Source organism: Stegostoma tigrinum, chromosome 31 (genome assembly GCF_030684315.1).
Source record: "Stegostoma tigrinum isolate sSteTig4 chromosome 31, sSteTig4.hap1, whole genome shotgun sequence".
Lineage (NCBI taxonomy): Eukaryota > Metazoa > Chordata > Chondrichthyes > Orectolobiformes > Stegostomatidae > Stegostoma > Stegostoma tigrinum.
The window spans coordinates 39,861,512-39,888,444 of record NC_081384.1 but is presented as its reverse complement, the minus strand read 5'-3'; the positions used below and the strand labels follow the sequence as shown (position 1 = coordinate 39,888,444).

At 41.9% G+C, this 26,933-nt stretch overlaps 1 protein-coding gene across 1 annotated transcript; it reads right to left on the bottom strand.

Moving 5' to 3' along the window:
• Positions 1 to 6,900: 6,900 nt before the first annotated feature.
• On the bottom strand, positions 6,901 to 26,310 carry rnf113a (ring finger protein 113A). Its single transcript, XM_059638783.1, has 10 exons — positions 26,165 to 26,310; positions 20,670 to 20,749; positions 19,069 to 19,164; positions 18,642 to 18,749; positions 16,907 to 17,016; positions 14,718 to 14,828; positions 14,207 to 14,292; positions 11,030 to 11,123; positions 10,760 to 10,866; positions 6,901 to 7,038 (listed from the first exon to the last, which is right to left on the bottom strand). The coding sequence occupies exons 1-10, from the start codon at positions 26,274 to 26,276 to the stop codon at positions 6,953 to 6,955; spliced, it is 990 nt and encodes a 329-aa protein (XP_059494766.1). The 5' UTR covers positions 26,277 to 26,310; the 3' UTR covers positions 6,901 to 6,952.
• Between the last annotated feature and the right edge of the window lie 623 nt (positions 26,311 to 26,933).

The window sequence follows — 26,933 nt, the reverse complement described above, 5'->3', positions numbered from 1 at the left end:
AGCAATCTCCTCCCTGGCTTCCCAGAGGATCCTAGGATAAATGCCATCCGGCCCAGGGGACTTACCTATCTTCACACTCTGTAGGATTTCTAATACATCTTCCTTGTGAACCTCAATCCCACCTAGTCTAGTAGCCTGTATCTCAGTATTCTCCTCAACAACATTGTCATTTTCTAGAGTGAATACTGTTGAAAAATATTCATTTAGTGCTTCCCCTATCTCCTCTGACTCCACACACAACTTACCACTACTATCATTGAATGGCCCTAATCTTACTTTCGTCATTCTGTTATTCCTTAAATACCTATAGAAAGCCTTAGGGTTTACCCTGATCCTATCCGCCAACAACTTCTCATGTCTCCTCCTGGCTCTTCTGAGCTCTCTCTTTAGAGTCTTTAGACTCTTTGAAGTTAGGACACTGTGAATTTAAGACCTATTCAAAGAATTTGAGAATAAAGCTTGGTAATCTAGTGCAGAATTAGAGGAATGTGGCACTGTTGAAGATGTTGCTCTTTGTAAAATGACTTCTCAAGTGGATGTAAAAGATTATGTGGCACAATTTGAAAGTGCAGGGGATTCTCCCTAGTGTTCTAGCCAATATAATCTCTCAAACTGTACAAAAGCAGGAAATCTACTCGTTATCACATTACTGCTTCTGCAAACCTTCCATTTGCAAACTGGTTGCTATTTTTCCAACAAGGACAACGTAACAGGAACTACTGCTTAAAAGTATGTAATTGGCTGCAAAGCACTTTGGGATGACCTGAGGCAATGAAAGGTGCTATATAAATTCACAATTTCTTTCTAGAATGCACCCAGTGGTGTGATACCTCTGTTGACCCCATGATCGAATAGTTTCTTTTTTACCATTAAACTATTTTGTCCATTTCTACTGTTGTAAAATCCCATCTGAGTAAATTCAGCACAAGTTGAAAGCCACACTGCAAACACTATCCTAGATTTTCTTCCTGATTTGTTGCCTGTATTTGCAGAACATCTGCAGCTGAATACTGTTATCTGCCTGCTGCAATGGCTTTTTATGGTTGTTATCTTGGCCTCTGCTGGAAGAAGGGTTTGGAATTGGATAATAAATCCTGAGATAGTAAATGAATGTTCACAGATAAAATCTCAGCAGAACCCTTTTAAATATGAGATAGGATTGGTAAATGCCCTGATTGCCAGCACACTAACAAAAACATACCATAGTTTTCGCTCCCAGATTTATAATCTTGGGATCTGATGTTGAACAAGGTTGCTCTGATTTATTTAAGAAGTGCTAAATCTAAAAATCTAATCTCACAAAGCCCCAGAGATGTGTCGGTAAGACAACCTGTTATTATTGGATGTTTAATATCAAAAAAGTCACCAAGAGAAAAAAAATTGAATAAAGAATATTGAAGATATTCAAAATCTGAAGGAGGAGATCAGATTAAATCTTACACTGGAACAAGACAAGTTTGAGTTATTATAACTGAATGTAATGAGAACGACCTAGAGATGTTCAGGACTGTAAGACAATTAACCCCTAGACCTGATATTACAGAAATGGTTGCACAGCTAGTGGGCACATTGTTTTAAATCTTCCAATGTTTCCTATATTCTGGAACTGTTCTCATAATTTGGAGGGGAACAAACATGATCTCACTCTTTGAGGAAGCAGGCAGAGAGAAAACAGAACTACCAGATAGCTAGCCTGACATCAGCAGTAGGAAAATGCTTGAATCTATGATTGAAGCCAAGTTAAGTGGGCACAATGGAAAATTATGATACAATTAGAAAGAGTCAACATACTTTTATGAAATGGAATTTTTGATTGACAAATCAATTGGATTTCCACAATGGCTCACTACGACCTGTTTGGGCTTGTGGTCAAAGGTATTTTTCTGCATGAACATCGCCACAAGGAACAGATGAGAGGATACAGTCAACTATTTGGAGTGTTCCACAGCAATCCGTCTATCTCAGACGTGCAACTGGCCAGAAGCATCCTCTCGCCCACCTTCAGCAGTTTGCTTCGATCCGTATCACAATCTGAAATATAGGTTGGCTAGTAAACCAATGGTTCTAGAGGTTTTGTTCTTCTGAAAAGACTCTTTACACTCACTGTAAACAGCCTTTTCTTTCAGTGAGATATCTATACACTGACTAGTGTCTCTTTGTACCCCTTCTCCTTCAGGGAGATATCTGTACATTGACTGGTGTCTCTCGACAACAACTCTCTCTCAAGAGAGATGTCTGCGCATTGGCTGGTGTTACTTGTCCTGCACAGGTTGGACGATCAATGCTCCCTTTACTTCACCATCTCTCCAACTATAAGACATGATCTCTAGTTTGGTGCAATAACTAATCTTATTCCATGTGACAAATGTCCTGACTGCCAAGGACTGTAGAGTCGGAAAACAGCCCAGGACAGATCAAACTGGTGAAAATGTTCCTACCTTACTCAGGCCCAGAGTCTTGATAAAATATCCCTGTTCCAGGCATCAGCCCCATAATGGTTTTATACTCGAGTTACAGGCCTTTCACAGACAGAAATCTGATGGTTGTTGTAGAAGCCCATCAATGTTCTTTAAGCAGGTAAACCTGCCATTCTTATCCTCACTGGATCTATAAATGACTTGAGGCCCAAGAATGTGTTTAACTTTCAATTCTCTTACATGATCTCTACGTCACTCAAAGCATCTAGACAAAACCAATGAGAGTCTGGGCCACAGTAATACTTGTATCTCAAGAATGAACAAAAAAATTGCCAAATGGAAGCCAGTAGTTTCCTGGGACCCTTCTATTTCAGTTTTGCTTTGGCAGAAAGTTGCAGCCTCCTCAAAGGAGAGTAGGGCCAATGAGGTTAGACTGCAAGGGATACTAATGTTGATGGATCCCAGGCCTTGCATATATAACGAGACTTCTGACAACTTTAAAATTAATGTAAGGGAGAACTCTTGACCTAGGGTCTCCTGCAGGACATTGATCAAATTGAGATGTCAGTTATGATTCAGTTGGTACCGCATAAGGCCCCACTACATGCTCTTGAAAAAAAACAGGCAGGCTGACATTCGCATTGCAGAACATATAACATAGAACATTACAGCGCAGAATAGGCCCTTCGACCCTCGATGTTGTGCTGACCTGTGAACTAATCTAAGCCCCTCCTCCTACACTATCCCATCATCATCCATATGCTTATCCAAGGACTGTTTAAATGCCCCTAATGTGGCTGAGTTAACTACATTGGCAGGCAGGGCATTCCACACCCTTATCACTCTCTGAGTAAAGAACCTGCCTCTGACATCTGTCTTAAATCTATCACCCCTCAATTTGTAGCTATGCCCCCTCGTACAGGCTGATGTCATCATCCTCGGAAAAAGACCACCCTATCTAATCTGCTGATAATCTTGTATGTCTCTATTAAATCCCCTCTTAGCCTTCTTCTCTCCAATGAGAACAGACTCAAGCCCCTCAGCCTTTCTTCAAAGGGCCTTCGCTCCAGACCAGGCAACATCCTGGTAAATCTCCTCTGCATCTTTTCTAATGCTTCCACATTCTTCCTGTAATGGGGCGACCAGAACAGCACGCAATATTCCAAGTGAGGCCGCACTAGCGTTTTGTACAGTTGCAGCATGACATCACGGCTCCGGAACTCAATCCGTCTACCAATAAAACCTAACACACCGTAAGCCTTCTTAACAGTGCTATCAACCTGGGTAGCAACTTTCAGGGATCTATGTACATGGACACCAAGATCCCTCTGCACATCCACACTGCCAAGAATCTTTCCATTGACCCAGTATTCTGCCTTCCCATTATGCTTCCCAAAGTGAATCACCTCACATTTATCCACATTGAACTCCGTTTGCCACCTTTAACCCCAATTCTGCAGTTTATCCAAATCTCCCTGCAACCTGCCACATTCTTCCACACTGTCCATGACTCCACGCACTTTAGTGTCATCTGCAAACTTACTAACCCATCCACCTGTGCCTGCGTCCAAGTCATTTATAAAAATGACAAAGAGCAGTGGTCCCAAAACAGATCCTTGTGGCACACCACTAGTAACAGGTCTCCAGGCTGAATATTTTCCATCGACCACCACTTGTTGCCTTCTTACAGAAAGCCAGTTTCTAATCCAAACTGTTACATTTGCAGCATGACATCATGGCTCCGGAACTCAATCTGTCTATCTCCCTCAATCCCATGCCTCCGTATTTTCTCCAATAGCCTACCATGTGGAACCTTATCAAAGGCTTTACTGAAGTCCATGCACACCACGTCAACTGCCCTACCTTCATACACATGCATGGTCACCTTCTCAAAAAACTCAATGAGGTTTGTGAGACAGAATCTGCCCTTGACGAATCCATGTTGACTGTCTCCAATCAAATTGTTGCTTGATAGATGATTATAAATCCTATCTCTTATAATCCTTTCCAAAACTATTCCTACAACAGACCTAAGGCTCACAGGTCTGTAATTACCTGGGTCATCTCTACTGCACTTCTTGAACAAGGGCACAATATTTGCAATCCTCCAGTCCTCAGGTACTAAACCTGTAGACAATGAGGACTCAAACATCAAGGCCAAAGGTTCCACCACCTCCTCCCTAGCTTCCCAGAGAATCCTCGGAAAAATCCCATCTGGCCCAGGGAATTTATCTACCTTCATGCCTTCTAGAATTGATAACACCTCCTTACTAACCTCAATCCTTTCAATTCTAGTAGCCTGTAACTCAGTCTTCTCCTCTACAATATTCTCCTTTTCCTGAGTGAAAATAGATGAGAAATATTCGTGTAGTACCTCTCCGATCTCCACAGGGTCCACACACAATCCTCCAGTCTGAGATTAACTCTCAGAAATAAGGAGACACTGCATTGTAAGAGATGGTGTATTTTGGATTAGGCCATCTCTGAGCTGAATGTGAAAGAATCTGTAATATTATATTGAAGAGCAGAGTCATCGTCAGGATCGAACTAAACATTGCCCAGATGTTCAGTTACTCGCCTTTACTGTAGATTGAAGTAATTTCTCTATGATAATAGACTATCTGGTCTTGCATTACTTCATTAACAAATGTTTCAGCCTTGGCCTGACACTGATGTGCTGGGCTCCCCCATTATTGACAATGAAGGTATATTTGCAGCCTCCTCCTCCAGTGAGTTGCTAAACTGTCCACCACCATTCCCGAGGGGATGTGGCAGGACCACAGGAGATTACCTTCTTGAGAGCAACTAAAGATGTGCGATAAATACTGACCCAGCCGGAGACTCTGAAATCAACTGAATGAATAAAAAAAATAAATTGCTCTGGAAATCGTTGTCCTGCTGAATTGTCTAACATTATTTGCCTGCAACGGTAGTAGATTCGCCAACTTTAGGTACATTTAAGTCGTCATTGGATAAGCATATGGACGTACATGGAATAGTGTAGGTTAGATGGGCTTGAGATTCGTATGACAGGTTGGCACAACATCGAGGGCCGAAGGGCCTGTACTGTGCTGTAATGTTCTATGTTCTATTACTAACTCATCATTTTTCTTACATTCCAAAGCTTGTTTTTTTACCTTTTTGAATCTGGATTCTATTCAACTGTTTTCATTCAATTATTCCGGTGGTTGATTGTAATTACTTACCAACTTGACTCTAGCTTTCTCAATCTTGTCTATGTGTTTTACATTCTGATTCTGCCACACTTCTGTTAGTTTCTTGAATGACTCTTTCTGAGCATAAAGCATAGAATATTTTTGTGTTGTCAGAATTTCTGTGCCTTCTGGCTTAGAAGTTGTCTGCAATCAGCTTAACTCAGCCGAAACAGCTTCCTTTCTCTGCTATCGCCTGGTATAGCTGCTGTTTAAATTCTAAATATACTGACTCGCACCCTCTAAGAAAGCTATGTGTTGTGCTAATTCTTCAAAAGATACATCTGTTTGGTGACCACGTTTATCACTTTTGTTCTTGAAAAACTGAACACTTGTACCCTCCCTACTGGGGCATTTAGTCAGAGCGGGAGCACAGATGGGGAACACTGTCCCATCTCCACCCTGATTAAATTTGTGGTGAGATGGTGATTGGATGTCCTACTCACCCTGATGCCAACTGAGGCCTTAAGTGGGGAATTAATACACACTTCATCCCACTGCCCCTCAGATTAACTCTCAATGAAGGGAAGGCAACAAGAAAACCATGGCATGTTTGCTCTCAAGTACTCGATGCCTGATTGAGGGACCTGGTGAGACCCAACCCCATGCCCTTGTTGCCAACTCCCTGCCAACCTTCACTCTCGATAAGTAGCAGCAGCAACCATTACATATTTTTGGTTGTCAGCTCTCGGCAGGCACAAATGCAACCCACCACAGTCCTCGATTGTGTGAAATGCCCACTGTTGACCTGCTAAATTCCTGAATGTCACATGACTCAGCAAGCAATGTGGCTCCAAAACCAGCTGCTGGGATTAGCTTCACTTCCACAAGGGTTCTCCTCCATCACCTACACACGGAGTAAATAACTCTTGCATCACCAAGTCACCTTTGTCTCTGGAGTGTTGAACTGTTGCTATGAGGAAGTTGCTGTTGATCAAGAGCAAAGAATTTTAGGTATAGCAAGGAAAGGCTCAAGGCTTTCAACTCTCCAATGGAACTCAGCAACTGTAAGACAAGTTGACCTGCAGCCTTCACAGCAGTTATTCTGTTTGAAAGTACCACTCCCTCAAATAAACTGCTAATGAAAGCCTGGCCAAGTACACTCATTTCCTGACAGATCCAGGATTGTCTCTCCAGGAGCAATATTTAACTGAATGATTTATTATATTACGCAGGCTGATTGTGAATTAATTGCAACATTTAAAGAATAGCTGATTGCTGGTATGGTCAACAAAAGAAACGTTTTCTAAGACAAATATCTTTATTTTGCTAATGTAAATTGAAGCTTGATACATATTCTTCGCAGATCGGGTGGGGGAAGAATTATTCTGTTCGCTCCACTTCATCTGCAGAATTGGAATGGTCTGATAGGTGCTCAGCTTTATGCTTTGCCAGTTTTGCCATGAGTTCTGAAATAGAAAAGGTAAAATAACTTGTGGTATGTTGTTTCGTCTTACCCAGTACACCTCTGAATCGGTGTTAGAGGCAGCCTCAGTGGTCATGGGTCAAGAGGGAGGAAATAAAACCAAGTCCCAGTTCCCAAGATAATAAAGTGTGCAGCTGGATGAACACAGCAGGCCAAGCAGCATCTCGGGAGCTCCTGAGATGCTGCTTGGCCTGCTGTGTTCATCCAGCTTCACACTTTATTATCTTGGATTCTCTAGCGTCTGCAGTTCCCATTATCCCAGTTCCCAATTCTGGTCCCTTATGTATCAGAGATAATGGGAACTGCAGATGCTGGAGAATTCCAAGATAATAAAATGTGAGGCTGGACGAACACAGCAGGCCAAGCAGCATCTCAGGTGCTCCTGAGATGCTGCTTGGCCTGCTGTGTTCATCCAGCCTCACATTTTATTATCTGGTCCCTTATGTAGTGACTCCTGTCGAGGCACACAGTTTTAACTGATGTCAGGACCAAGTACGTTACAATGTCTATCTGCAGCTTGGCTCACTGTGTGCCGGGTGAGCAAGCGCATGGAGTACCAGAATGTGGTTGAACTTTGTCACCATGGCCAGGGATATGAGATTAATTACAGTCTTTACCCTAGTAACAATAATTTACTCAGCAAGGGACAGATCTTGACATCTCTCTGGCATGTTGGTCAGTATTGTTCACTGGGCTACAATGAGCCGAGGGTGGAACTTCTACAGCCTGACAAATTTGACAATGATTGTAAGCATGCAGCCTACTTTGGTCTCTTTGTTGATACAGGCTCTCCACCATCATTTCAGTGTGACTTATAACAGAAAGCTGGAGTTGATTGCCTTAGGGAGTTACGCAGAGGAAAGAGGTTTTGTGTTTTTGTTTGCCTAAATAAAGCAGCTGATTGGTGAATATTTCTAGTCCCCGAAGGAAGGTCTTCAGCTTGTACCTACGTCTCTAATCATTTTATTTCTCTTTCTTGTTGGTATAGGAGCGTACCCCTGACAGGGGACAATAACTCAAGAAGCAGGCAGGATTCAGGCAAGTGGAAGATGTTTATTCAAGCAAGAACCAGTTAATGCAGGGAGTCAATCAAACAATCTTCCTCGAATCAGAGGGGAGATCAATGACACACCAGAATTTTACAAAGTACAGCATTTTTATTTACATTGTGTTACAAGACTTAAATAAACGTAGTCACTGTCCTTCCCCAGGAACACCCAGTCCCACGGGATGCCTTATCAATGATGGGCATTCCTTAGGACAGCCTAGTCATTATACTAGTTGTTGTAATCTCTGGGCCTTGGGATCTTTCTGTACACCTTATTAATTTCCATTCGAGAAGTTATTGGTTACACTCCTTCTGGTCTGTTCTAGATTTTCTTATCTTTAAGGGCTGTTTGAATTCTGTTATTCACAATATTACATGTGCTGTCTTTATCAAATTTAATCATTCCTTTTATATATACTTATATACATCAAACAAAAATCGGTTAGTTTTAACTAATTGCTATATGATTAATTCCTGTTAAGGTTAGTTATAAAATGTAAAGTTATACAGCAACAACTTTTACTACTAACATTTTGTAGCAAATGAGTGGAACCAAACTATCTTGTTCAGGGCATAAGGCATGTCCGAAAGCTAATTAACTCTCACTTCTAGGTTTAAATGCTTTTCCCCTGCTGTTTATATTATGTTCTGGTTATACATTGAAACCCACTTCTGTGACTATCTGAATAATTCTTTAACTAGAGGCTATTTCTCAATGAAAGCTAATCTTAATAAGAAGTTAATATTACAAAATATCTTCAGTTTTTTTTTGCCGCTGTTTAAGGAGTTAATCTGATTGGTTCATGAGTTAAGATTTATACCCATGGTGCAATGTCTTCAGTGAGATAATGTCTTTTCATTAATGTGACTATAGTCGTTTGTTCTTAGGCATCATCTGATCAAAAATGTCTGAGATGATGGGTTGCAGGGCCTTGGTGTGACCTTGGTAGCTCTACTCCAAGGTACGATTATGCTTTACTTTAAATGTTAGAGCAGACTGCCCCATTTTGTTTAGTTCTTTTTGGCCATTTTGTGTCTTTCAAACATAGGCCACTTTGGATGGACAGGTACAGGTGACCTCTACAGTTGAGTGCAAGATTGATACTGATGTGTTCAATGATTTTTTTTAAATGCAGAAAGCAGGAGATTTCTCAAGTGTGAAAAGCAAAGATACCAGGGTAATTAATTTAATAAAACATAACAGCAACGGCAGGACAGGTGATGTGTTGCTGCTGCAGCATATGGGGCCTGCTGGATAATGTGGTTGAGAGTGAACACATCTGTACTAAGTGTTTGTAGTTTGAAAAGCTTCAGATCTGCTCTGAGGAGCTGGAGTGTATATTTCAGGCATTGCACCATCACGGAGGGGAAAGTTATCTGGGAAGCTTGCTCTTGGAGGCACTCACCCTCTCTAATTAGGTCATTCAAATCTGTCCTGTGATCAGGAACAGGAGGGTGTGACTGTAGATGATGCATGTAGTGAATGTAAGAAGTAACTTTTGAGGAGACTCAGCCCCTGCAACTGTCCAGTACATTCTTGCGAACTATGTGGATGAGAGCAAATACTAGAGAAGATGAGCGAACTGACCACTGCACCTTGGTATCAGGAGCCATTCAGGAGATTGGGGGCAGCATACAGAATTGTAGAGTAGCAGGGAACAGTATAATTAGAGGGGATAGATTTGTAATCTTTTTCCACGAGTATGAGTCCTGAAGAATGCATTACTTGCCCTATGCCGGGGTTATGGAAATTTCTTTGGGGATAAGGACACCTCCTCGGGAACGGAGAGGGAATTGGAGCAGGAGGGAGGGATTTAGCTTTCACCATCCATGTTGGTACTCATGGAAGGTCAAGAGAAGTAATTTCAGAATGAGGAGCTACCCATTTAAGACAGAGATGAGGAAGATTTTCTTCTTTCAGAGGACAGTGGAATTTTTTAGTCTCACAAAGTGGAGAGACTGGGTTGTTTGTATATTCAAGGCTGATATGGGCAGATTCTTAATCAGTGTGGGGTTAATGATTAGCGGGATAGGGCAAGGAAAAAGTGGAGATGAGGCTTATCGGATCAATCATGTTCTTGTTGAATAGACTTGATGGGCCAAATGGCCTACTCCTAACCCCAAGTTTTATCGCAGAGCTACTTATTTTAATCCCATTTCACGACTCTTCCTCATACATTACAGAATGGGGAAAGAGGTGCCTGCCTCAGCCACTGTTGAGCATCTGCTGTCTTATCCAACCCCCAAATGGATCAATTTGGATTAGAAACCTGCAGCTTTGTAAACTCTGTCTTATGCCAGATTTCTGTTACTCTGCTCAATGACTCAATGAACACAGATGTACGGTAGGGCTGTGTTTCATGACTGAACATGTAACAGAGAGCCTGGGCCCACCAAAGGCAATTTGAAAATCTGGATTCTTAAAGAAGAAAGCCCAACAACATTCTCTTTACAACACTGGATAATATATACCAGGCTCTCCAGTGACATTCACAGTCTGAGGCTCAGTGTGTGTTCACAGACTGTCCCTGAAAAGTGATGCTCTGAAGGGAATGTGATGCTTGGTCAGAAAACTCACCCCAAAAAACAAATATTGAGTGGCTGCCACCAAATACCAACTCACCACACTGCTGGAAGTAAAGGCAAAAGCACGCACCTTTGGCTGGGTTGAAGACTCCATTGGTCTGCTCATTACACACATAACAACGTTTGGATTTGCGGTAATGCTGCAGAGCGCAGCTTTCACAGAAATAGTGTTTACATCTGAGAAAGAACAGGCAGTTTAAGTAACATGGACATTCCCAATGAATACGCAGATCATTACTTATTAGGTATCCCACGGAAAACAAATTATTACACAACAGTAATCAATTTACCGGATAAACATACAAAAATACTGCGCCCTTTCTGTGACAAACCAACTTACTTGGTGATTACAGGATTGGTAAAGGAATTTCTGCAAATGAAACACTTAAAGGGAAGATCATCATCATCACTGCTTACTTCGTAGTTCTCATCATCTGCAAATAAAAGGTATTTTGTGGTGAGAAACCATTTTACTGTGCAATCCCTGAAATGCTGAAACCTCTAGGAATATTACATGTATCCCAAGGAGGAACTCCAATGAAGTTAAATGCACGCCACGAGAGAACAGTTTGGCTAGACAAGTTGCATTTCATTTCGATCAACTCTTCAACAACCAATACCAGGTTATTTCCCTGATGTGGAGATGCAGTTGTTGGACTGGAGTGGACAAGGTCAAAAGTCACACAATACCAGGTTATACTCCAACATGTTTATTTGAAACCACAAGCTGTTAGAATGTTGCTCCTTCATCAGATGAAGTGAAGAGAGAACCCAGGCAAAGAATTTATTTTCAAAGAGACCAAAAAAGAACATACAAATGGTGTGAGTGGATTGTCGACAGGCTGAATAAAAGATCTCTGCAGGTGATCAAAAGTGTCAGACGGTGTGAGTAAAGAGTTGACAGCTTAATAAAGGGACGATCATAATCCAATTAATTGAGGCACAGATATAATTACAAAACATTGAAAAAAAAGGTGATGCTGGAGACAATTCAAATGACCAAAATAACATGCTAGATATAAAAGTTGCATGCCGAGGGTCTTGCCAAAGTAACAAGTAACCCAAACTAGACAAACTAATTAAGGTAGAGAGACCATAATCAGTTATCAAGGTGATGGTGTCAAAGCAGGACCATAAGGACGATTTTACAGATACAGAAGTGTGGTGGTATCACACGTAGCATGACATGAACCCAAGATCACAGTTTGGGCCGTCTTCATGTATATCAAATTTGCCTATCAGTTTCTGCTCAGTGATTCTGCGTTGTTGTCTCTCTCGAAGACCACCTTGTATGACGCTTACCCGAAGATAAGAGGCTGAATGTCTTTGACCGCTGCAGTGTTTCCCTGACTGGGAGGGAATACCAGACAGGAATGTTCCCTCCCAGTCAGGGAACAGTTCAGCTGTCAAGGACATTCAGCCTCTGATCTCTGGGTAAACGTCCTCCAGGGCAGCCTTCATGACACACAGCAATGCAAAATCACGGAGCAGAAACTGACAGCCAAGTTTCGTACCCATGAAAATGGCCCCAAGTGTTGTCTTGGGTTCATGTCGCGCTACGTATGACCCCACCACACTGTTCTGTAAAATCTTCCTTACTATCCTGTTTTGATAACTCATTATCTCTCTACATTAATTAGCTTGTATAGTTTTGATTACTTGTTACTTTAGTTAGAACCTCAGTGTATGACTATTATATCTAGCATGTTGTGCCAGTCATTTGGTTTGTCTTCAGCAACACCTTATTTTTAATGTTTTGCAATATCTCTCTGCCTCAAGTAATCAGATTATAGTAATCCCTTCAGTTGTTATTCAGGTGTTGACACTTCACTCACACCGTCTGACACTTTTGATGAGAAGCCTATTACTTGGCCTGTTGACACTCTACTCATACCATTTGTAAGATCTTTCGAACTGTCTGATTATAATGTCAGTGCCTGGGTGCTCTCTTCACTTCACCTGAAAAGGGGCAGCGTTTTGAAAGCTTGTGATTTCAAATAAAGCTGTCGGACTATAACCTACTGTTGTGAGACTTTTAAGGTTATTTCCCAACTGCCTTGAAAACAGACAGTGACCACACTTCATAAGTACTGGACTATGGATGAGTTTAGAACGCTGAAAGTGTGAAAGACAGTGTGTATAAAAGCGTACAAATCCAATTTCTTTTCTTCAGCTGTACAAAGTAAGCTGTCCAACAAAGAATTCAACATCAAGTGTGTAAAAACTATTGATGTCAATTGATACTGCCAATAAAATGATCGGTTTTACAAGTTAGCTTTGCATAAAAAATGGGGCCCAAAAAAAGTTGGGTAAATTTAACAAAAATTATTACAAACTCTGAAAATGCCATTGGGATATATAAAGAGTTAAACTGGGTGATAACCCAGGGATGCCACACATGCTGACTGCTGCCACATTTAACCTCTCGATCAATTTCAAGAATTCTAAAACAATTAAGAACCCAAATTTATGGTTGGAGCGTTCATTCAATAAGAGATTGCAGCCCTACTTTTAGTAATAACTTGGTCTAATTCCTGAACCATTCATTGACTGATGTCTTCAGCATATGAACTGTGCAAAGTGCAAACTGTTCTTATTCCACAGCAAACTGGGAATAAAAAAACTGATGCTTGTCTGCTGTATCTCCAACACAAGATCTACAAACTCTCCAGACTCCTCACAAAAGAGTGGCACAATCTTCATTTCTTTTCTCTCCGTAAACCATGTCAATTCTGTACATACTATTGGGGAGGTCTATGTGATATACTGTCTTCTGGTCATATTATATGGTACATCTTTAGATCTGAGTTTTAGCAAAAATAATATTAAGAGATTTTTTCCCATTTGTGACAAAGATTGAGAGACAGCCAAAGCCATGGTAAAACATTGGGATCCCTTGAGTGAGTGACGTGTCACCATTCTGATTAGTGTAAAGAACAACCCCATGTAAATCTGGATGGAGATAAACTGGTGAAGTTTGCTTTTGTAAGATGTGTCATTAAGCCAATTGATACAAGCGAACATCTTCCCCTCATTCTCTCGCACCCCTCTCAAAGACACTGCCTCTTCTAATGAAACGGCTCCACAAGAAGCTATTATTTGGACTTAGGCAACTCAACCAAAAGGAGTATCACAGCTGAGCGTTTTGTCTTCACTCGACATTCTCATGTGCCAATTCCTGTTTATGCATTGCGAGGATGACTGGGATTCCTAACTCACAATCCCTCTTTCCTCTTCTCTCACAGGGGCAATGAGAACAGTTGAAACAATTGCTGTCCTCATTAAGATCATTTCACTCGGCTAAGCAGGAAGTTAAAACTAAAAACTAATTCCCAAACTTGTAGAATAAGAGATGGAATATGCTGCAAACCTCATTTCATGTTGTACTTCAATGCAGTTGGATGATGCCTGTGCCTTGGCGCTAGCCACAATGCTTACCTAAAATGGCTGTCAGTGACAACCCCATTATATTCAAGGGAGAATAAGATTACATTACATTTGTAACTACAACACTCACCATTTACACCATATCGGCCTTCATCCAGCTCCCGTTCTATCTGCCAGCCATGTTTGTAGTCTGATCGGTCATGTAGAAACTTACAGCTGTCTACGAAGGAAAGAGTGAGAGAGAAGAAAAATCATGGTCAGCAGAATCCAGAGGGAGAGCACATGCCATGAAAGCTCTCTGCTATTCTTTTAATGGGAAGGAGGCCAGGGATGCCTCATGATCTCAAATTTCTTATCCAGCCTTTAAATAACTGTACAGGACAAGTCATATAAATACAAGAACAGGCTAGATCTACAGCAAGTAATCACCTCCTCACTCCCAAAAGCCTGTCTGCCATCGACCGTGCACAAGTCAGGAGTGTGATGGAACATTGCCCACTTGGCTGAATGACTGTAGCTCCAACAAGACTCAACACTATCCAGGACAAAATAGTTGTCCAAAACATGTTCCAAACCACCAATCTCTACCACCTAGAAGGAAAGAGGCAACAAAATTTCCCTTGGAAGATAACAAGATGAACTTGCCTCCAAACCCACAGAAGCCGGTCTCTTTGTAATCTTTACAGATGTCAGGTTGATAGTCCCAGCGCACTGTTGCTCGAAGATGTTCAGGAGCACGGATAGGTCCTTTTCTGACACATAATAAACAACATTCAAACTACCAATAACAGCCATAAAATCACACAAAACATTGACAGCCAATGGGAGAGGGGCTGTCAAAGTGAAACTGCGCAGGGGTTGGGAGAATGAAGGTCAAGGCTCCCACTATCCACTACGCTTTTGTTAGCTCAATAAAAAAAATCATTCACACCTGCCTGAGGGCAGAAATGTGACTCACCGCTGAGGGACAGGGGGCGGTAACGCCGCTCACCGCTGAGGGACAGGGGGCGGTAACGCCGCTCACCGCTGAGGGACAGGGGGCGGTAACGCCGCTCACCGCTGAGGGACAGGGGGCGGTGATGTTACTGTTAGTGCAGCACAGTGGCTCAGTGGTTAGCACGGCTGCCTCACAGCACCAGGGACCCGGGTTCAATTCCAGCCTCGGGAGCCTGTTCTGTGTGGAGTTTGCACATTCTCCCTGTGTCGGTGTGGGTTTCCTCTGGGTGCTCTGGTTTCCTCCCACAGTCTAAAGATGTGGAGGCTTGGTGGATTGGCCATGCTAAACTGCCCCGTAGTGTGCAGGGATGTATAGATTAGGTGGGTTAAAGGAGAATGGGTTGGCGTGGACTTGTTGGGCTGAAGGGCCTGCTTCCACACTGTAGGGATTCTATGAATCTATGGAATATCACTGTTGAGATACAGAGAGCAGTAATATTATCTTGTGAATATTTTACAGAGCTTTTGCGAAGCATCTTGCAGGAAATGATGAAGAAGCCATACTCATACAGAGAAAAGAGGCCAAACGAGCAAATTTCATGGTCAAAGGACTTTGAGGCATCTCCTGCTAACTGCAGAAACTTGCACCAGAGGATGAACGTGGCCTAAGCACATCTGGGATTTACTAAGGGAGCAGCTTTCAGTGGAACATCTTTGGATACTGATCCCAGTAAATGGCAATCTTGACAAATGATCCCTAACACTCATCTGATCAATGTTAACAGCTCTCATTCGATATGAAATTCAACACATCTTTGGTCCTCTGGACCGAATCATTACACTAAATATATGACTGACTCAGAAATCCAGTGAGAAATTCAGCAGAAGCTACACAGAAAATGAGTGAAAACGTCCAAGGAATATCCAATGTACAGAGCCCAGGGTCCTAGACAGACATTATCAGTTGGAATTTCTCTCACCAGCCAAGGTCAGCTGCTGTAAAACAATGTACATGAAAACAATGGAGGGTGACAGTCATACACCTAGGAGACACTGGGAGGGACCAAGGTCCAAGTGTATAGTTGGAAAGGATTGGAAGAGAGTGGGGGTTTGGGGAGGGGGTGTATTGGGGAGAGGTGTTGGGGAGATGGAAGATACAGAGGCGATACCCAAATGCAGAATGAGTCCCAGTCTCTGGCTTGGCTGCCGTTTCCCTGACCCATGGCTGTTTTACCTTACCATCAGCCATCCCTCAATGCCTCTATCCACTCTGCTCAGCTGTCATTTTCCATTACCCTCACCCACCTCAGCCATTATCCCATTCGAGCAGCCAACTGTGGCTGAGCCCAGTAAAATCCAATAAAGATCCTATGGCATGATTTCAAGAGAAGCTTCACCTGTGTCTTCACCAACATTTATCCGTTACTAACATCACAGATCATCTGGTTATTAACATATTGGTGAGGCAGCCAGGGGTGGGAATTTGATGGCAGCATGGTGAGGGCTGGAAATCCCAGAGCGGGACTGTGGCAGTGGGAAGGAAATTTGGACTCTCAAGTTTTTTTTTCTCTTATCTTATTTCAAGTTAACGTGAGTGGTGTCATGTGTGTATGGTGAAAGGACACACTTTTGACTGTACTTTTACACCGAGTACATGTGACAATAACTGATTCAATTCAATTCATATTGCTGTTTGTGGCAGCTTGCTGTGTAAATAGGAACTAAACCTCACTGCAAAGTGTTTTAGGATGTTCTGAAGCTGTGAAAGACACAGTGAAAGTGTAATGCTTCCTTAGAAACTGATCTCCACTAGCTAACAGCAGGTGATGTACAGATTCCAAGTCTGAAGGATCCAGGAAGAAGATCGAGAGGAGTTGCTGAGTATTCCACTCACCTCACCATTCCCGAAGCTGCGTTTGCCATGGATGTGTCCTTGGGTGTGACATACTTGATGTAATTATTGATACCTCGGTAGATTTTCTCATCGTCCTTCCCCTTCAGTTCCTGTCAGTTATAAAGTGGATATTTAAGAGATTATGGTAGTCCTCACCTTGGACACTGAGGAGTCAGCCACAGTGACAGCAGGAGCTGTTTGTGGAAATGGTGAAGCATTGAAAATCCCACACTAATTGTAATTAAACATTTTTAAGACTGGGATTTATTTACATTATTTATCATTTTTCTCTAACTACACAGTTCTCCATCTCAGTATCCTCATTTCTTAACCATGGCAGCCTTGCGTGCAAGTTTGTTCTGTTTCAGAAACTATTTTCCTTTCGATCCCTTTGTTTGCTTTCTATCTCCCCACTGCCTTTGCATCTGAATCCCAGTGCAAATTGTCCATTTTGTCCCAGTGTTTCACTTTCTGTGCATATGTGACTGACTACTTCAAACAATCCCCACCATCCCACAGTCTCGTTCTCTCCCCCTCCCTCACCCCAACCCATCTTCCACTGTGCCGCCAATTCTGATGGCAACACGAGCTGCACTCAAATACAAACGGTGAGTGCTGGAGAAACTCAGCAGGTCTGATAGCACTTGTGGAGAGAGAAACAGAGTTTTAATGTTTTTAGCCCAATACATCTCTTCAGATCATGCTGAGTTTCTCTGGCACTTTCTGTTTTGATTACAGATGCCCAGAATCCACGTGCTTTAATTTTGGGCAGGAGAAGTTTATTCACTTACTTTTGCCAAGATGACGGGATTTTTCGACAAACATACAGTATAACCACAAGTCTCAAAACTTCCACCCAATTGAACTTTAAAGATTATCAAGACTACTGACAAAATTAATCAAGGCCAACTGCTCATTGTGAGGAAGGGTTAACTAGGAGACACAAATTAAACACAATCACCCAACATAGAATCAAGTTTCAGAATAAGTTAGACGGGAGGGTGATTAAAATGTCAATGTCAAGTGATATGGGTACCTGGAGGTCATGTGGGAATATGTTGGTTGGATTAGTGAGAAAGCAAGTAGTTGGGGCTGGCAGCTGGATGGGGTGGTGGTGTCAATCTGGGCTAATCTGTAATACAGACAGGGGTTTGTATGTCTCAATATGCTTTCTATATTTCTAAAATGGCTCTGTTGTGACATAGCCTGTAATCTAAAAAATACATCTTACACCCTCCACTCCAATCCTTACTAAGTAATCTCATGAGCAAATGCAGATAAGGTGTAAAAACTGGGATATGTGCCAGAAAATTCTGGAAATACTCAGTGGCGCAGGCAACTTCTGCGGATGCAGGTTAACATTTCAGATCTGTGACCTACCACTAGAACTGTGATAATGGGAACTGCAGAATCCAAGATAATAAAATGTGAGGCTGGATGAACACAGCAGGCCCAGCAGCATCTCAGGAGCACAAAAGCTGACGTTTCAGGCATAGACCCTTCATCTGATGAAGGGTCTAGGCCCGAAACGCCAGCTTTTGTGCTCCTGAGATGCTGCTAGGCCTGCTGTGTTCATCCAGCCTCACATTTTATTATCTACCACTAGAACTGGTTATCTTTACCTAAACAGCTCATGTTGCTATTCCTGCATCAGAACTGACATAGTGAAACAGGGCAGGTTACAAATACCATCAAGCCACATAACCCCAATGTAGGAGCAGCAAATCCCTCTCACTTCTTGGATCTTCTGGCTTCGTTCAAAGATGGCTTGCATGTCTTTATCTTTCTCAGTGTCCAGTTGATATACAGCTGTTGCTCCCATGTCCTCTGGGCCGACAGGTTTCTGTGAAGCACAGATAGGCTTAACTCCACATGGCATTTACAGCACTGCACTTTCACAACAAGCAGCTACATCACGTGTCTGTCTCACAGAGTCTCATTCCTCCACATGACCCCCTCATTAACACACATCCATAAACCGTTCTGTTCAAAAGACAGTGTCTTATATGGGTGTGAATTTCACTTGTCTTTCCTGATGTCTCAGAAACAGAGTTCCCCCACTTCCGCCATCTGCGGGGACCCAGTGTATAACTGACAGATGGGAACTGAATGGGCCTCATGGGCTCGATCAGGGGAGCTCCTGATTTGTTCCTGCTGCTTACCGCTGATCGGGTGGATTTGTACGACACAGTGATTTTCTCAGCTCCATCACTGTCACTGTCGCTGTACTGCTCTTTCACTCCTGTCAATCTTGCAGTCTGGGAACAATCAGATAAACAGTTAGTAACAGCAGCCTCGATCTGTGAATCACACATCCGGAGGTTGTTCACTAGTATCACAGTTCAATGATTGCTGCGGGGCTTGATCAATCCTCACCTCAGATTAGTCAGTAGGGTACCAATCCTTAACCACCTCACTCAAGTAGCTCTCCTCACAGTTCAGACAGGATAGTGAGTACCTGCTGACTATTCAACCGGGATGGGGTGGTTTTGGGCAGGTGAGATTAATATCTTGCTGCAATCAGTACAAAATCTAAGAACTGCTTGGACTTGAGTACATTAACCTGTTTCTGGGCAGGAAAGCAACTTTCAGTGGTGGTTTCCAACATGTACAATAAACAATTATCAGAAGATAATCTGAGACCTGTGGTAAATGAAGTTGGCAAGCTAGGTTGAGACATCTTTTTTAAAAAGCACACTATCTGAAAGAAAGGAACAAAATATGAAGGTAAGGACATTTTGCTAAACCTTGATAAGCTCAGCATCATTTAGAAGGATGTTGAAGTAGGCAAGAGGGCATACAAGTTCATTAGAACTGTGAAGTGTGGCAAATTAGTAGCAGGGTGAGTGGTTTTAGTAAATGTGAACAACCTGTTCCTCTTACAGCAGGGAAAGACGCAGGAAAAATTAATTGAAGTGTTCAAAACAGGTTTGGGTTTTGACAGGGAAACACGGTTCCTGTGTTGGGATGCATGGTGATCGGAATAACAGAGAACCAAAGCTAGGTAAGGTAACATTACTTGGACCAGCCGGTAACGATCTGGAACACTTTGCCTGAAAGCGTGCTGGAAACCTTTCTAAAAGGTTTTGGATGATCACTGGAAGCATTGAAAATACAAAAGAATAAAACAGAAAATTTCCATTGTCTGAAGAATCAATAACCATTCAGGACAAATTTGATGATTAACAAACAAACCACAACTATTGAGAAAAACATTTAAGAAATGATGGGTAGAATTCTGAATACACTGCCTAAACAGCAGAGCACACAGATTCTCTAGCAGATTTCAAAACAGCATTAGATAAATATTTGGAGATGGAAAGCTCACATGGATACGAAGAAAGATTAATTCAATTACTTTTCAAAAGAGTTGGCATTTTTGGGCTAAATGGGCTTCATGTGTGGACTCATTTGTGATATAATCGTAATGGAAAAGCTTGCACGGTAAGGCAGGTTTTTAAGAGGTAGATAGGTATAGTTCTTACAGCTAAAGAGATCAAAAGGTGTAGGGCAAAAGTGGGCACAGGGTACTGAGTTGGATGATCAGCCATGACCCATGGAGTCTGCTCCCATCAGCCATGGGAGCAGACCGTAAGGACCAAATGATATATACCTGTTCTTATTTTCTATGTTTCTATGCAACCAGTGTAACCAAATTACCTACAAAAGATCCCCAAAGGCCTGACACACCAAATGGTGTCTTATTGCATTGTCTGATTCTGAATTGCTAAACCAGAGTTTGGCTGTGTGCTACTTTACCCACCTTCTGTATCATGGGGTTCGACACAGTCGTTCTCTTTTCTCTCCGTACTGCAGTGTTCCCATCATCATCTCCACTGCTGTCTGCGCAGCAGAAGGGAAAACCCAGTAAGTACGTACAACGTTACCCTCATCAAGAAGTGCTCCCAGACCCTTTATTACATTAATACATTAGTAAGCGACTGCCTTATAATGGGAACCATTGCAAAGTGATACTGATACATTATCAGGAGAAAGAATGTGTTATAGCCCAGAGGGAAAAGTCTCCAGCCTCTGATCATACTTAACAGTTTTATAGCAATATAACAAATACTTTACACCTTAAAAGCAGTGACTGTTGTGCCACAGAAATAGGAGGGGGTCATTAAGCCCCTTGAGCCTGCTCAGCCTTTTAATTAGATCATCACTGATTCGAATCTTGACGTCATTTACTGTTTTCTCCATGTTTCTCTATACCCTCACTGAACACAATTAATTATTTTAGACTAAAAGGTTGAAACAGTGTCCAGCATCCACAACTTTCCAGGGAAAGAGATCAAATTTATGCCACATTTTGTATAAACAATGGCACATCACAGGAGAAAGAGGGAGGGTGAGACAACCTTCACCTTAAAAATCATTGTCCTAGCAAATTTTGTAACCAGGCTTTAAGAGGGCTTTACATGTAATAATAAGGTTACGGATCATATGAGGGGAGACCACAGAGGGTAGGAAGAAAGGACAACACTGTAAGGTAGCAATATGGATAAAGGGACAGAATGCACAGAGACAAGTGCAATAATAAGTTCAGAGTAGGGCAATGTTGCAAAACCAAAACTAAAGGCTCATTAGAATGCATACGGCATTCAAAACATGGTTAGACTGATAACAGAAATTGAAATAAACAATTATGTTATGAGCGTAATTGAAGAGTCCTGGTTACAAAGTGAACATAGCTGAGACCTAATATTTAATGGAATTTCATGGGTGATATGGAGACTAAGAAAGGAAAATGGGGTAGTTGATAAAGGATGGATCAGTACAGCAGCGAGAAATGATCTTGGTTCAGAAAATCAATTGTAGAATCAGTTTGGAGATAAAATTAAGCACAGGAAAGAAGCCAATGGTTAGAGTATTTTATACGCTCCTTAATAGTGACTACAATGTAGGATAGAGTAAAAATCAAGTAGTATAGGGGACTAATAAGAAATCTACTACAATAATCATGAGAGATTCTAACACTTGCATTAGATTGGAGAAGTTGAATTGGCAATGGCAGACTTAAAGACGTACTCATAGGATATATTCAGGTCAAATTGTTAGAATAATACGTTCTGAGACTAGAGGGAATAGGTTATTTCAGACCAGGTAAAGAACAGTGAGAGGATTAATGAATGACCTCATTATGATCACATTTTATGATAATGTAACAGAAATCTGTATTAAATTTGAGGATGAAAATGTAGGTCCATGCCTACAAAGTAATTAAATACAACTGAAAGGCTATGAATTCAAAACTGGCCTGGTTAAAAGGGTAAGGCAGCAAAGAAGCAGTGGGATAACTTTAGGCCAATAAAACATAACCTTCAACAAAAATATATTTCATTGAGAAAAGACCATGAGAAGGTATAGCTTTTGTGGCTAACTAAGAAATGTCAAAGCTGTGTAAATTGAAAAGAGAGATGTACAGTGTTGTAAAGGCAAGATTATGAAATGTTAGAAATAAGCAAAGGATCACAAAAAATAAATTGGAGTAGGAGAGCAAAAGAGAAAATTAACAAGAAACACAAAAACAGACGATAAAAGCTTCCACAAATAAATTTAAAGGAAAAGAGTGACTAAAATGACGATGAGACTGGAAAATTAATAGGAAACAAGGACATGGCAAAGCCTGTTAACAAGTAGTTCTTATTTACAGAGTTGAAGATATAGAAAGCATTCCAACAACTGTAGAAAACAGAAAGGCAAAAGGAAGGAACTAAAAACAATTATGATTATTAGAGAAAAAAAGTCAGAAAGCTAATGAAGGCTTTGACTCAAACTATTAACTCTGCTTTTCTCTTCACAAATGCTGCCAGACCTGCTGACTTTCTTCGGCTCTCCCTTTATTTATATATGTAATAGTACAAAAGGCTCTCAAGTTCCCTGGATGTGAATCCCTACGTCCGAAGGTCTTAGAAAATGAACAGCTCTGGAGATGGTGGACACACTGATTACAATCTATCAAGCCTCCCTAAATTCTTCAAAGTTCCCAACTGATGTGAAAAACCACAGATGTAACTATGTATTCAACAAAGAAGGGTGACAGAAACAGAAAATGATAAGGCACTTAGCCCAACATTTATCATGTGGCAAATGCAAGTATCCATTATTCGTATCCTCCTTACAACTTGCTCTCATATCTTCGTAGGTATTAGCAGAACACTTAGAAAATCACACCACAATCAGGGTAAATAAAAGAGTACCATCATGTGTGGTGTACCGGATTTCCAAAACGCAACCAATAAGGTGTTACATAAAAAAGTTATGACATAAGACAGAAGTTCATGGTGTTGAAGGTGATAATTAGTGTGGATACAAAACCGGCTAACTACCAAAATACAACTGAATAAATAGGTTACTTTCAATGTGACAAACTGTAGACAGTGGAGTGTAATAGGGATTGGTGCTGAGCCTTCAACTATTTACAATCTACTTAAGGACTTGGATGCAGAGAACAACTGTATTGTAGTTAAATTTGCTCATAATACAAAGACAGGTAGGAAAGCGAATTGTGAGGTGGGTACAAAGAATCTGTATAAGGATATAGGTAGGTTAAATGAACAGCAAACTGTAGCAAATGGAGCATATTGTGGAAAAATGCCCACTTCGTGAGAAGGGTAGAAAAGCAGATGATTATCCAAATCGGAGGGACAATGCAGACTGTTGTAAGGAAGGATCCGGTGCCCTTCCAGATACAGGAGGAAGTGTTGCTTCAACTGTACAGAATGCAGATATGAAATCACACCAAGAGGACTGTACACAGTTTTGTTTCCTTACTTAGGGAGTCAAGTGCTTGCATTTAAAGACGTTCAGAGAAGGTTCATTAAGTTGATTCCTGGGATGAAGAAGTTCTGTTGTGAGGTAAGGCTGAGGAGGTTTGAGCACTAAGAGGTGATCTTATTGAACTGTATAAGATTCTGAAGGCACCTGGCAGAGTAAGAGGCTAAGAAAATGTTTCCCCCTGTGGCAGAATTTACAACTAGTGGGCAGAGTTTAAAAACGAAGTGTCTCCCATTTAAGATGGAGAAGTGGAGAAATATCTTCTTGAAAAGGAGGAGTAATCTTTGGAACTTTCTTCTACAGTGCGCAGTGGAGGCTGGGTCATTGAATACATTCAAGGTTGTACCAGATAAATTCTTAAACTACAAGGGACAAACAAGAAACTGGAGTGCGGCCACACCAGATCAGCCTTGTTCTTACTGAGTGGTGATGTGGACTGAAGGGGCTGAATGATCTACACCTGCTTGCATAATACATGATGGCAAGTCTCCAACTTTAACATATGAACAAGGAACAGCAGGCCTGTGGGCCCTTGAATTTGGTTCGCCATTCAAAAAGATCAAAACCACAAGTTCACATTCTCACCTACCCTGATAGATTCTTGGTAAACCAGGAAAGATTATCTAATTTTGCCTTAAAAATATTCAGAAGATTCTTCCTGAAAAGGTGTGGCAACAGAGTTCCAAACACACACAACCCTCAAAACAAATTTCACTTCACCTCTCCTTTAAATGGTCAAGACCTCATTTTTAAATAGTTGCTCTTAATTCCAGTTTCTCCCAGAAGAGAAAACATCTTTTCCACATCCCTCAGGTGCTTACAATCTTGTGCATTTCCATCAAGTTGCCTCTTAATTTCAACTCCAGGAAACAAAAGGTTATCCTGTCAAACTTTTCCACATAAGCCAACATCCCCAATTGCAGATATCAGTCTGGTAAATATTCTGTAATTTGCTTGCACACATTTATATAGGAGCAAAATACTGTAGATGCTGGAGATCAGAAATAAAAATAAACAGCACTTGATAAACTCAGCAGTCTGGGGAGGTAAATAATTAATTTTTAAGTGAGTATGATTCTTCTTCACATTACAAACACGTCACGCAGAACTGGAACAGTTAACAGTGTTTCTCTCTCCACAGATGCTGCCAGACTTGTTGAGTTTCTCCAGTGCTTTCTATTTTCACACAACACACAAAATGACCTTCGGCTGGCTGAACACTAGGGAAGACACACACTCAATTCTCAGAGAAGATTCCATTTCTCCTGTTGCTGCCTTCATCTTGTGATAAAGCAGCATCGTCTGCACTGAGCAAAAGCTCGTAACAGAGGATTCTGACCATCTTGGATGTAAATACCTAGAAACTAAATTAAAGCAGTGGCGAAACTCTCACGAGCACTAAAATATAACCTTAACAAGAGAAACTGGAATGTCTGCCACTGTAAGTCAACATTAAACTGTGATTCCAAAAGAAGGCCAATATTAACTTTGTCACTTTGTCTTTCCGACAAAACATTAAATTCTAGGTGTCTAAGCTCTCAGGGAAAGACAATAGGTTCCTCTGCACTATGAGAGGAACAGCAAAGTTATTCTCCCCGGATTCCTGACCAACATAGGCCCCTCGCTAAATTAATGTTACTGAAACAGTTGATCTGTTTATTATCAGTTTATTACAAAATGCCGTGTGTGGAGATTTTCCTGTGCATATGCATCCCCCCCGCCCAGACTCCAGCCTCAGTGCTTCCGATTTTACAACAGTGAATTCCAGTAATTTATTAGCCTTGATGCTGAAGGAAAAAAGCCTGTGGTCTTGAAAGGTGGTACTTAAATGCAAATTACTTTACCTCTGTCAAAGATCTTTTGTCAAATCAATCTTCCTCATTGAGGGGCTTGGAGATAAACCCAGGACAGCAAGCGGGTTTGTTGAATTTAGCATCACCACATTAGAATGCACTTTAATCAGTGCGATTTGTTGTTGAGGATGAAACCTGGAAAGGCTGGGACTCTTTCCCCTGGAGGGTAGGAGATTCAGGGGTGACTTTATAGAGGTTTTATAAAATCACGAGGGGACGTAAATAAGGTGAATGGCAGGTGTCTTCTCCCTAGGGTGGGGGATTTCGGGACCAGGTGGCACATTTTTAAAGGTGAGACGAGAAGGATTTTTTAAAAAAAACAATTTCTTTACAAACAGAGAGTGGTTCGCTTGTGGAATGAATCTCCTGAGGATGTGGGGACAATTACAATGTTCAAAAGACATTTCGATAAGTATATGAACAGGAAATGTTTGAAGGGATATGTGCCAGGAACAGGCAGGTGGGACTGGTTTACTTTGGGATTACGGGCAGCACGGACTGGTTGGGCTGAATGGTCTGTTTCCGAGCTGCATGAAACGGCGCCTGGTGAGAACTGCGCTCCGTTTTAAGCCCGAGCGGAGACACAGCCGGAGAATGCGGCCCCTTCCTCCCTCCAGGTCAATACCTTTGTCACTAGCGCTCGCCCTCCGCTTCCTTCCTTTAAATTTCCTGCTAGATTTTTTAAAGAGGAAAGTACAGACCGGGGCCGTCTTCCCCGCTTCCCCGGACTCCGCCATCTTAACAACAATACAACATCAGCAGCAAGCGGAGCCCGTGCAGCCCCTGGTGGCTCCATGTGGGAATACCCACAGCGGCCCCAAGTGGTTCAGAGCTGCATTGCACACAGCGGCCCCCAGTGGCCTCGACGGCACTGCACACAGCGGCCCCTGGTGGCTCGGAACGACACTGTCCTCTGTGACTTCTGTTATTCACAGAATGGAGTGAAATTAAATGATTGAGATAGGAGGAACTGCAGATGCTGGAGAATCCGAGATAATGCGGAGTGAATGTGGATGAACACAGCAGGTCAAGCAGCGTTAGAGGAGCCGGAAGTTCGGGCCTAAACCCTTCTTCAGAAATGGGGGAGGGGAAGAGGGTTCTGAAACAAATAGGGAGAGAGGGGGAGGTGGATAGAAGATGGATAGAGGAGAAGGTAGGTGGGGAGGAGACAGACAAGTCAAGGAGCCAGGGATGGAGCCAGTAAAGGTGTGTAGGTGAGGAGGAGAATTGTTTTTGTGCAGAAGACGGCCATTGTGTCTGACTGGCTCTCTGAATATTTTAATTCAGTGCCAATCTCCTGCCTTTTCGCCATAACCAAACTCATTGTTTAAACTTAAACTCAAATTTGTGCACTCTTGAATGCTCAGTTACACTTCAGGACATATATATTCAGA

Coding starts and splice junctions, on each gene's coding strand:
- rnf113a (XM_059638783.1), bottom strand. CDS start 26,276: ATGGCGGAGTCCGGGGAAGCGGGGAAGACGGCCCCGGTCTGTACTTTC. Junction 20,750..26,164: donor GGCGAGCGCTAGTGACAAAG/GTATTGACCTGG, acceptor TCTGCTGCGCAG/ACAGCAGTGGAGATGATGAT. Junction 14,829..16,906: donor GCAGCTTCGGGAATGGTGAG/GTGAGTGGAATA, acceptor ATTATGTGTCAG/AAAAGGACCTATCCGTGCTC.